General features: G+C 44.2%; 1 protein-coding gene across 3 annotated transcripts in view; it reads left to right on the top strand.

Annotated features, from left to right (window-relative positions):
- The window catches only part of LOC124303572 (transcription factor 12), an 82,236-nt gene that overhangs the window by 20,512 nt on the left and 48,495 nt on the right, over positions 1-13,229 (top strand). The window contains exon 1 of one of the 3 annotated variants that reach the window (XM_046760939.1): positions 12,739-13,045. The exons of the other annotated variants lie outside the window; for them this stretch is intronic. Within the exon in view, the coding sequence (XP_046616895.1) occupies positions 12,854-13,045 (192 nt within the window). The 5' untranslated portion in view covers positions 12,739-12,853. Of the gene's footprint in view, positions 1-12,738; positions 13,046-13,229 lie in introns of those variants that run through there. 3 annotated transcript variants of the gene reach the window in all.

Raw genomic sequence — 13,229 nt, forward strand, 5'->3', positions numbered from 1 at the left:
GTAAAAAATTTTAGTTATACCTTATGCGAACGTGTTACGTTTCGTATGAACATTTAAAGGCAAACCTCTCGCGCACACGCCGATGCACCAAATTCAATGATCTATGAAGCGTTTCATATTGTTTCTGTCGCTCGGAAAACCTCGTCGAATGTTTGAAATAATTTTTTTTTTTTTTTTTTGTTACGTCTAGCTGGTACCTTTATCTAGTACCTATATCATTACACCTTGGGGTCGGTTGAAATTAAAAATTATTGTTGCAATCTTTTTTATCTTGTACAAGTCACTAAAGTGAATACTCGAAAAAAAAAATTTAAGTTGTAATATTAAATTGCTTCCTTACAGCAAGCAATTTTCGGCTGGGGTCTTCGACGACCCCAATGTACCATCAATTTTGTGCCAGATAAAGTTGATAGCTAAAGATTAAATAGTGCTTTATGTTGACATTTTGGAATTTTCACGGACAAAATCTACCAGCGGATACATTTCAGATGTATGCAATATGTAACGTTGTTACAGGTTCGGTATTTCCTTTATTACATGTATACATGTAGGTAGGTACACTTGGGGACAATGAATCTGAGACGGCTAATTTTTTTACACCGGACAGTTATGTTGGCAACACAGAGAAACCTACAGCGCCACAGTCGGCCGAGCGCGAAACAAACTGAATCTCGATAAACGTAACGTAACCCATGGCTGTCGAATCGTCGAAAATGACGTGTCAATCCAACAAGTCGTTATCCCGGTCATGAGTTATGTTACGTTCATTGAGATTGATTTTGTTTCGAGTTTGGCCGACTGTGGCGCTGTAGATTTCTCTGCGTTGCCAACATAACTGTCTAGTGTAAAAAATTAGCCGTCCCAGATTCATTGTCTCCAAGTGTACGTATCAAAAATGCTTGATACGGATATTACGTAGATAATAAATTCAAAAATCAACATCGTCAAACAAAATAAAAAATCGAAGGGTAAGCATGCGTGCCTGCAAAACGCTTGCAAAAGAGAAAACCGCATCGTGACGTTGACTCGGAGAGAGCGCGGGACCGAACGACCGAGGGACACCTGTTGCTGTTACTCGCGTGTACTCTCCCCCCCTCCTCCACCTCCGTGCACCCTTCGAGGCGCGACTCCCGGAGGTAAGCGTGCGCCACGCCTCGCCTCGCTCCATCCTCGTCCTCCTCCTTCTCCTCCTCCTCATTCTCATTCTCATTCCCATTCTCGTTGTTACTACTCACTCCAGCGGGAGCCGGAGGCTACCGAGGCGACGGAGGAGGTCTGTGTGCTCGGCACACAGAGTTTGTCGACTAAGTACACCGAGCGAGTGGACGCGCGGTTGTGTACGGCTTCTGTCTGCCTTCGTGTGTATATTAGGGTGTCGATATTTCGGGGTCGTATAATTTTTTTTTTTTTTTCCCCCTTTTATCTCGCGCCTCTATAATATAACATCGTTTCTTGGATTTTATGATTTTTTCTCTGTTACCTTTCCTCTCATCTTCAACTGCCAAAATGTTATTTTATTTATCACGGAATTAAGTGCGGTATTTGAGGTAACTTCTACGACATCGGGTTAATGCAGTTGTATAATTTATGCCATTCGTTGTCAGAGTACACTTGAAAAAACCGTGCCAAGTACCTTTTACCAATCGAAATTTCTATCGCGCTGCGATGTGGTTGAAAAATTTAAAGACCGAGGAGAGCAGCGGTCGAACAATCGTGAACAAAGAGTCGAATTTCAATCGCTAGGGTGTACCTACTTCCGATTTACGATAACAAGCTGATTTTGGCAAGATGTACCCCTACCCTGACAATGAATAGCATCGATTCATCGTGTGGATCAACGCCCTGCATGTCTTCGCAAAATGACACGGTATTATTATACGTTGGTAAACGCGTACGATACTGATTTCCAACACTTGTACTCTTCACCTCCGACTAACATAAAAGTACCGCGTGCGGTAAATTAGTCGGTGACGACGCGTCGAGAGAGCACCCCCTCCTTCCTCTCTCTTTCCCGCCTCCCGCGGTACTCTTGTCAAAAAACAAACATACGTCGGATTTTACGGATCATCGGATCGCTCTCCTATGCGTTTACGTCGTCGTGATCGGTAGGCAGACAGCAGTCCATTCGTCGTATAGATGATACACGTGGTGCGTGCGTGCGTGCGTGCGTACCTCTTAATACCCGACGAGAGACACAACAAAGAGACGGCGATCGAGGGTGACACCGCAGGCAGCATCACGTCGCCGTGGACGTTGCGATTAACGCTGGTGAACCCCGTCGTATAACAACAATTAATTTATTATCTTTACGGCTCGCGTGAAATTTCGAGTGCCGATCGTTATAGCCGGCACCAAGTGCCCGTCGCGTGCACCGAGGACCGAGGGACGAGGGCCAAGGGCCGACGTATTATCATATGAATATATCAAACGGTGCATGATGCGGTATTCTTTTCTCATGCTGCAGCTCTAAAGCGACAGATCGTCCAGAGGCGAGCGCTCGACCGCTGATCGGTACTTTCGGTGTTATTATAACGGTGATACTACACGGATGTAGGGATATAGGTATAATTATCTCGTGTGTTCAACAGTCGCCCTGTACATTTTTCAACCAAGGATACCTTCGTATAGATAACACAGATTTTATTTTCAATAATTGATATTATACGATGGGTAGTTGGGGAGTGTCCACCTGTATTTACGTATCGGAAATTTCGAATCATCTTTATCGGATTTGATTTCTTTTTTCATCCCTACCTGATTGTATTTTTGAATCGAAATAATAATCCGTCAAGGTATCGAAGGTGGAAACACAAGATTGCACGGATCGGTAAAATTTTTTGTTTAATAAACTGCGAAAACTCGATCAAATTTCTACCTCGTAACAACTGATTGGACGAATCTTTCTCATGCATTGTGAAAATTTCACGCTGAGCAAGTTCGTTATTTTTACCCCTCAATTGCGTCGACTGTAAACAATCGCTGCAGGGGGCGGGGTTGAAAATCCGAATTTGAAAACTTCCGGAAGCGTCTGATTCCGAATTATTTGATGGCGAAACTTGAAGTAAAAGAATCTAACTTTTATGAAACAATAAAGTTATGAATGGTTGGAAATTCGACGGCTCAAAGTTCCGAAATGCAAGATTCCGAAAATTCAAGTTCCGACAGAGCAAAGTGCCCAAAAATAAAGTTCCGATAGAGTGCAGTACCGAAAATTAAAATATACTCATACAGCGTAGTTTACTCAACGAGTGCGTGCGGTTAATTAGAAAAACCGAGAATCAGAATGACAAGGATTCCGAACGTAAAAATATCGAAAATCCAAAACAAAGAGAGATCAAAGTAGTGAAATTCCCAAAACTGAAAATCTTCGATGATTCGGGATGTCGATGATTTAGATTTTTAAGTTTTCTCAATCGCATTTTCGGAAATTTGACTCGTCGGAGTTAAGCCCTTTAAAAACTTTGAGCGTCGGGTTTCAGACCATTCGAAACTTGAATGTTTCGTCAAAGTTTGATTTCTTTACTTTGGGTTTCGCCACCAAAAAATTCTGAATTTGGCGCTTTCCAAACTTCTCAAATTCGAATTTTCAACCCTGCCCCCTCTGTAGAAAGCAACTTCGAGGATGAGCAAGCAGGAACCAGACCGACGTATAATACCTACCTAAGTACCCTTCGTTCGATCGTATACAGCACATGCGGATCTGACGGTGATTTCAACGTTGCATATCAATTCAGGCGTACATATGTATTGTACGCATGTATTTACCAACCTTCTGTCCTCTTCTACTCTCGCGCTTGCATGCCCGCGCTTCGTTTGTGGTCTAGCAGCCTGTGAAATTAACACGGTAGCTAGGAAGACTCGTCCCCCCGCTGTATATTCTATACATATACGAGGTACATACTTCGCATCACGGGTACCCATAAAATTATACTTACCCCGTGAAGCGGGGCAAGAGAGGGGAGAAAGGGGGTACGAGCATCCGAAAAATGAACGCGTACCGAAGGAGTGAGAAAAAACCGAGGATAGAGAAAGGTTTTGATACACAGGTTTATTTTCTGTATAATAGATCGGATATCTTCAACGTGTTTTTTTTCCCCCATTTTCTTTATCTATTCTGAAATTTAATCCCAAGTCGTCGCGGGAAGCTGCGAAGCAAGTACTTTGGTTCCCGGGTTCAGAGAGCGAGAGAGAGAGAGAAAGGGAGAAAGGGAGAGGAAGGGAAGAGGGGCAGTGAGAAGGGGGGGGGGGGGGGGTAGCATCCCTTAAATACACACCGATGTAGATAACACGAGCCTTGTCGGCTGGGAGCTGCCCTTAACTACACGTGCCTACGTTCAAGCTGTTTGCTTTGAGGCAGCTCTTCCTCCCGCCACCCTCTGCTCGACTAATTCTATAGGGAGGCGGAGAGGATAGGGTGTACCTTCAAGAGTCTAGAGTTTAGAGAGAGTTTAGTGTTTAGGTAGACCCGGGTTCTAGTCGTATACAACGCGTGTTGTGGACGCGCCGTACCGATTATCTCCTAACGCGGTGCACGACACTTTTGTAATTCCTACAAGGATCGGTCGAGGACGCGTGTGTAATTTTCTCAAAGCTAATTATCGTATTACTCACAATCGGTGATGATAATTAAAAAGACTGCTTTGATGATTCAACTTTAATACGTACGCTCGTATCACGTCGAGTTATTATAGTTACTTAATATTATCTTCAATTGATACAATAATATTCTTCCATTCTTCTAACGATGTTTTTTCTTTTTTTTTTTTTTTTACCCCCTCTCTTTTCTTCCAACGTCTCGTAAATCGTCGTCGTTTCTCGTGCCGCTTCTCTGATTAGAATTTTATTATCGTCCCCATACAGTGGAGAAGGGAGAACATATGGTCTCGTTTACGATGGAGGGACGAACAGTTTTCAGGATTTTAACTTTCTTTCAAGTTGCTGGGATAAAAGGTACCGCCCCAGCCTAACCTAGACGACTATCCCTGTGTGGTTTACTCCGCCGCCGCATATCCTTGAGTTAACACGAGTTCTTCTTTTTCTTCTTCTTCTCTCGCGTTTTACTTCTTCTCCAACCCCCGGCGCCCACCTCGATTTTCCCGCTTTGTCTCTCTTCCTCGCGGTTCCCCTCGTCCATTTGGTACGGGGCAGGCGAGGAAGTGGATGGGGGGGCTCGAACCACCCTCGCTAAATAGTTTCGTCAATAAGAAAACGTTTTGTACTTACCTAACCTTAAGCCTCTGTTACCTACCCGGCTCAACCATATATTAAGACCTGATCTGCGGGCGTAAATTTGAACCGTGGCAACGATCGAATCAATCTCTTTTGTGTCGGCGAATTGTACATAGGTAGAGGGTATCTTTACTGTTAAAAATAAGAAACAATCCTGATTTTCAAAATTTTTTTTTTTTTTTTTAGAAAGCAATGAACACCAAAAACGATTCACATCGATTCAAAAAATGGATCAGAGTCGTGTCTCTTTCAAAGATTACGTATTAAAAAATTGAAGTAAATTATTTCTTCTGAATGTGGAGTGCGTAAATACCTCAGGGGCTGATTTCGTAGGACTTGCAGGTAAAACGATGATGGGACAGGTCAGTGTTATTCAAATTGTGACCCCCTGGGGGTCGCGGTCGCAGGCCAGGTAAAAGTGAAAAGCACAAACGAAGTTTTGCGAGGAATCCTTTGAAATCACTGACATAGTTTTACTATGGACCCGGGGATTTGCCAGATTTTTTTTACTCGTAAAGGGGTCGCGAATTCAAGAACGTTGAAAAACACTGGTGCAGGTACTTGTACATGGCTTGAAAATACGCGTAAGACGCTAAGGGAGCCACCGTTCCTCCGATGCAGGGGAAAAGAGGATCGAGCAGGATGAGAATAAGGTCGAAGTGGCGGTGGAGGGGGAGGAGAAAAGAGGTGGTGGAGGTGGAAGTGGAGGTGGGGGAGTAGAAACAGCCAGGGCCAAACTCGGGAGTATTTATAAGCAAGAGCCGGCAACCCAAAGTACACCGAAGATAAGCACTAGCTCTCTCCATCCACCTTACTACCACAAGCCCACCATAAGATACATCATCCCCCACATACTATTCCGTGTACACTTATCTGCACAGGATATTGTAAATTGCAACGTGTCATAAGAAATAAGAATAAAAATAAAGAAACTGCAAACGAGCGGTCGAAGCTGTCGTGCGAATCTAAATTTCGCTTTTTGTTTTTTTATCCGATTGCGAATATTCACTTCTCTCTTTCGTTCATCTATTTTGTCGTATTGTTCAACGTGTTTCCGCGTGGATCTCCAGGTGACCCGACGGCCTACGGTATTCCTGTACCTTAATACGCCCTTAAACGCGACTATAACACAAGACGAGTAAACTTATATGTTATTATATTATATACCTCCATATACGTAAGTACGGTTTATATCTGTGACCCGCTCTACACGCCCACGTGTAGGTACAGGGCGTGTGTGTACGTGTATACGGTATACACGATGCAGGGTGGGAGCGAGGGAGGAAGGGAGACCTACTAAATCTCACCCTAAGCATCTCGAGCGACCCACGACCCATCCTGCAGCATCCCGTCCCACTCTCTCCCTCCGCCATATACGCCCTAGCCGGTGTGCCAATACGCGTCCCGGTTCTAGGTACCTACATAGAACGTTTGTGTCTGCTGCTTCTGCTTCTGCTTCTGCTTCTGAGCTCTCGGGAATCCGATGGTGTGCGTAAGCAACCTACCACCTATAAGGTGTAGCTCTGTGTGCGTGTGCCTACGTACAGGCGTAATACTAACCTCCGCCTACCCGCCTCGATGTTCCTCCACGTCCCTCCGCGTCGTCTGCCCCTAACCTCACTCGCTCGCTCGCTCGCTCCCTCTTTCCGTCCATTGGCGTCAGACTTTATAATCGGGGGTTGGTGGCACGCTGTGATACTTACTTTTATACCTTTGTACCTATCCAATCCACCGGTTCGCATTTTACTGTGGATTCGTGAAATCCCGTCTCTGTGTGCGTTACGGTTATCATCGTCGCTTGTATATTGTGTTCACTTACGGCGGTAGCGTATACGTCGTTTTACCGATCCATGGGTCCCATTTTCCATTTTCTTCTTATAAACTATCGACAGCGGTAATCCGACGGTCGTGACCCCTCCTATACTGCAATTGCAAGCGATACGTCGGTTTTCAACGTCGTCGACAATGACTTTTTTTTTAATATTTGAGAAATCTTTTCAAAACCCGATGCCTACGACAATGCTCGCGGCATCCTCCCGCCGTGCAGTTAATGTGTTCCAGGGTAGTAGATCCCTCCCCCTCCCCCCTCCCCTCTTGCCCTGCTCTCCCAGTTTCCCCCTTCTCCCTCCCCACCCTCTCGTCCCTTCCCGTCCGCCAGCCAGCTTCCTTCTGTACTGACGCTGGTAACCTTCGTCCCAGCCACCCACCCACTCTGCAGCCTGCGATCTTGCCTTACTAGCTGGCCGCCATTCAGTATATACATATAATATCTCTTCTACCCCCTGTAAGTCCACCGTACATACAAAGAAGCATCCCTTTGTTTGAAAGAAGAATTAGAAGACACACACACGCGAAGATAAGGGTGGAGAGGTGAAGTGCGAATCGGGAAAAGGAATTGTGTATAATGTATATGCGGAAAGAAATGATCGAAAGTCTGTTTCAATAACCGCATATGCCTACTATATGCTTTACATTTATACAATAAACGACACTCAGCTTTTGGAGGTGACAATTTATGCGACAGTCAATTCATTGAATTGTTTTCACATACGTGGCGTACAACGGAATTTCGAGTTTCTACAGCTAATGAATTATACTTTGCCCTGGGAAGCTGAATTTTAGTTATTATAATAATAATACAATCTCCGCAGCTTGGAATTTCTATAATATAAATTCGTAAATATCATCACCGCGATAATTTATTTTCTTCTACATATATACGGAAATGAATTCACGCGTTTCACTTCTTTTTTCATCATAATCATTTCAAAGAAGACAAAAAAAAAAAAAAAAATTAACACAGCTTGTTACACGTTTATCAATATATTGTAGATCACTCGTAACGAGTATCGAAGCATATATAAAGCAATATACATATATATACACATACATACACACAAACACACACACGCGCGCGCGTATGAAATTTTGTCATTAAAGAATTCACAAATAATTAGGTAACCTCGCCGTGCCAACTGTATAAACTGTAAGCGAGGCGCGAGGTGACGTCACAACCTTCGATCTTAGGAAGCAACGCCGCTACGCTGTATTAATATTCCTACACGATATACCGCATATAATGTACGTAGATACTCTTGATGTGCCCTCAGCTATTTCGCATTTACCGACGTTATCATCGATATACCCATATCGACGAACCGCGATCGTGTCGGCCGACTTTGCAGTAAGCTAAAGGATTCGAAACATCTTCCCACCGCAAACTTCTTATCCACCATATCCTACCGAGCCAAAAAGTATACCTACATGATATAGGTGTAGCTACGGGAGATTGACTGGTGGTTTACAATTAACCGAAGAGCTCCCGGAGCAGCGCGAAGTACGTCCTGGTCTTCGTCTTCGAGTCACGCGAGTTTCTCCGTATGGGTGTTGCATATGCAACATATGGACACAAGTCGGTTAGAAAAAGCATGCGAACGACAAGTCGTAAGATAGCTGTGCCATTATACATACTTAGTTCGGCGTATACGTTATTGGACTGTAAAAAATGACACTGTTAAAATCGACCAATTTTCGGCGGTGTGGGCTACTATATAACAACTTTTTGGGTCGATTCTGAACTTGAACGTGAGACAGTGCATGTTAGATCGACGTTAAATAGTGTTAGCTTGACACGAAAAAGTATTCTATAGAAGTCCGCGCCACATTTTTTCTCTTACAACCTATGTACCACGTACACGCTCTCGTACATTTATACGCGTGTGTCGCACTCTCAATTAACTGATATACATATACACGTACGGTACATTATATACTTTACGTATACGTCGACAAAAGCCGTTGAATCTAAAAATAGATGATCCATCGCTTAGATCCAGCTTCGTATGTATGATATGCATATAACATACTCGACTATGGACGGATGGGTGGGTGGGTGACTCGGCATCGTGTCGTGGCGACATAACTCGCGCGTTTACCAAACTTTGCTACAGGATTTGAATATTATACGGTACGTTATAATCCCGCGTAACACGCGTAACGCTTCCATATCTCGTCAGCACTGCAGGCCCGTCGCTGGCGCTTGTAATGTGCTGCAACAGGATGCACGTATGTATATACATGTATATACACATAGAGTATAAGGCACGTAAGGTTGGATTTAGACGAGCTGCAGCCACGCTCGATTGGGAGAAAAAAAGATTTCAGAGCCATCAATCCTTGTTTGCCCTTGTGATAGGCAACATGCACCACGATTATGCGCTAAAAAATGGTAATAAAGAAAGCGGGCGAATTCGAGTAGGTGTTATAATTTTCTCTGTAGATATCGTTACAGTTGGGGCGCGTTTAGAGTGCAGTTTAGCTATTCGAATGGCATAACCTTGCGCCGCTGGTACTTCTTTGGTAGTTACGCAACGCGATACGTACGTACGTAATAATACGAAAATGGTCGGCGCGCGATGCGCTTTGTTTCTTATTAAATATGTTCGTTCAGGGATCTTGAATTGATGCGCGTTTGTACGTGTGCAGTTATTTAACAATACCGCATCTGTATAGAAAGATCGCGGTACCTACACGTATTCGCGATGCTAAAAACACTTTTAGTAGTCGCGTGCAAGCGACGTCTTCCCCTCGACAAGTAAGGCTAATTCCTATAGGTATAGCCACCACGACCACCAACCGTTGAAATTGAATTAGCTTAGTTTTGCGTAAACATGATCGCAGTTATAAAACTTTTAAACTCGAACCGACCGACGACACTTCCGTTTCTGCTAAATATTGCGCGTTATGCGTTGCGCTCATCGGTCGAAAAATATTCTGCAGTTCCTGCATGTACGCGTATCTCGCGTAGGTACACGCGTGTTTTGTGCGTGCGATGTACTTACACATCGCACGTCGTACGTAAACCTATACATGCGATATTTGCGCCTCTGACAATCGGTATGGTATACACACGTAAGGGTGTTGCGCGAAAAAATTATTTGCGAATTTCCATCGTGGCACCCTCTGTAAGGTTTGGGTTGAAAGAATGATTCTCTCCAAGGATGAGCGCCATCTTAGACGTAACGTAGAACGCGCGTCTTTGGAGTGAATCTTTTTTTTTTTTCAACCCAAACAAACTTTTCAGAGGGTGCCACGATGGATATTCGCAAATCATTTTTCCGTGAAACACCCCGCACACACGTCATGTATACGCAAATCATACAGAGAGCGCGAGAGATGGATAGAGGGACGAACAAAGAGAGGAAGGAGAAGAGTTATAGAGCGATGAAGCGGATGAAAGGGGAAAAATAAAGAAATGGTCGTAAATCGGGCGCGCGAGGGTTTACAATAAAGGTTTTTGACTCAACAAGTGGGACGATATTTTTAGCTCGGTTAGTAATTCTTTCGGGTACGGCAAAAACTAGTAGCCCTCCCTCCTCCGGCTTTCCTTCTTTCTTTCTTTCTTTCTTTCTTCCGTTCTCCGGTTCCCTCCTTCTTTCGTTAGGGGTTGCCTGCGCCCGTGTACACACAAGCCTGTCGGCCCTGCGATTGCAGCGTTACAACAGAGTCCCGACGAAACGACGACGACCGAGCGTTGGGTTGGATTCGCCTACCGCTTGAGGGGAAGCGTCGCGACGCTCGCTCGCAGAGAGAAACAAGGAAAGAGCTTCTCCGCGCGAACCACGAGGGGAGCTGAGGAGGCCCGCGGGGGCTGGAGTGAGGGATAATGATCGTACGTTGCTCGAGGGGCGGAGGCGGGCAGGGGCGTCGGTGGGGGGGGGGGAGAACGGCCGGAGAGGGGGCGGAGCTGGGGGCAGGGGAGACGGGCGAGGCGCCCCCTTAGAAATATCAGTCGCGTCGCGTACGTTAGCGAGGCCACGTCTTTGATGCGCGTCGCAGTGATCTTCGAGCCTCGTTCTTCGTCCTGTCATTCTCCTTTCTCTTCTTCTTACTTACGTTCTATCGCGTATGCGTACAATATACGTACCAATACCTACGCATCGATAGTTACTACATCCGATAGTTTGTTACGACGACGCGTAACTGTGTATCCTTAGATCCTATGCACGTATGCAGGCTTATGTACGTGTGTAACCGCGACGCGACGTGTGCCGTTCGTAACAGCAGCGTGTAATTTTTTGTATTCGTTGTAGTCCGCGGGGTACGGTGCGTTATTATCACCGTTCACTTTGTAACACCCCTGGTTAAAGGAAAACAAATGTAAAAGTGAATCTTGCAAGAACGAAATCAAGTAATGTTAATTATAATAATGATATCAACCGAAGAATGGATATAAACGAAATATATGAGCAATAACGACGAACAAATATCCCGAATTCAATATTACAATGCAGCTGAAACGGCTCGTTGCTGTCCAAATGTGTACATAATCCCAGGATTGTAAATAGCATAGCTTCGTTGGCGATTTGTTCATTTTCTATTTTTTTTTCTTTTTCTTTTTTTTTTTTTAATTTTCACCATTTGGACGTTTTCATTTTTTCGTTTCGCCGTTGATACTTTTCATTCCTCCGCATCGCACACGCGCATTGTAATATAGGCTTGGATATATTACTGTTGTTATTGTTGTCGGTGGTGGTGGTGGCAGTGGTGTTGGTGTTGTTATTGCTGTTGCCGTTGCCGGTACTCTCGTTATTTTTGACACGATCAAAGACGATGTTCGAAGATTATCGCTATTTCGTGATTCTATTAAAATTCGCCGCCTCGAACGTGTTTGAGGTGGGGGTTGTGTAAATAATACGTGTCAACGAAAATTCTCTAAAAAGGAGAGGTACAATATCGAGTACTCCGCGGACTTGTGTAACGTGTATCTGAGCTGCGAGAAGCATCGGCACTAGGTATAGCAAGGGGGAAGAGAGGGACGAAAAAAAAAAGAGAAAAATTTTCCGCGATCGCCGGTATATAAGTGGATATATTTAACTTGTACCAACGTCGACATGCGTGCGTGTGTATGAGACGCCTTCGAACTCTCTACCCGCTACAAAGAGGAAATATGTGCGGTATATTATAACGAATCGGGAAACTTATTGACACGTACGTTTCGGAATTTTAAAACAAGTTTTATCACGATATATTTATATATGTATAAATAAAGTCTGTGATAAATTAGCAACGCAACTGATTGCGAGAGAGGGGAGAATCAGTGCAGGATACCGGAAAATGTGTATAATAATTGTCGACGGAATGATATTTTTCACCGCGTTACGTACCGATTGTCCAACGTTTATAATAGGAAAGTGAGGTGAATTCGATAATGTGTAAATAGTTGTACTTACTACAGCTACCGATTGTAAAAAACGAAAACTCAACGCGTCAACTAATAATAAACCCCGAGTATTCTCGTCAAAAGTATAGTTATGTTACAAGTGCACGGGAGTTTGAGCGGATAAGCTGATGCAGAATGAGACTGAAGTTTCAACATTCGTCTTCCGTCGTTTTATACGGAAGTACGCGAGAAGCAGATAGCGGACATTATAGTATATATTTATTTATTTAAAACGACGCTGACGGCGGGGAGGGCGGGGGGGTGGGGGGAAGGGGGAAAGGGGGATAGAAACAATTCCCGCAAGCTCCATGCGGGAGAAAAAGTGTTACAACGAAATCGAGAGATACGAGAAGAAGAGGAATTTGCAAGTTTTACCGAAGTGGTGTGTTCGGGGGTATAAAAATGCAATCTAACACGATATATAGGGACATGGGTAACACGGAGAAGTTGATGGGAAATAACAACAACAATAACAACAACAATAACGGATCTACGGCTACGGAAATGATGTTCCAAATGGAGGACGAGGGCTTGACTCAGCTCGGTAGCGTTTTTCATTCCGCCTACCAATCCATCGTCGGTGGTGGTCCTCAGGTAAAACAAAGTTTATACGCAATAACCGTATGCGAGTTTTTTTTTTTTTTTTTGGAGGGGCGGGGGGGAATTTAAGATGCAACATTTATTGATATATAAAGATGATTCGCAGTTTACTTTATCCCAAAGTTTCTTTCTTCCACTTATCTTCCGATCAAACTTTTGTCGGAAGTTGTTTTGTTTC

The sequence above is a fragment of the Neodiprion virginianus genome, chromosome 4, assembly GCF_021901495.1.
Source record: "Neodiprion virginianus isolate iyNeoVirg1 chromosome 4, iyNeoVirg1.1, whole genome shotgun sequence".
Taxonomy (NCBI): Eukaryota; Metazoa; Arthropoda; class Insecta; order Hymenoptera; family Diprionidae; genus Neodiprion; species Neodiprion virginianus.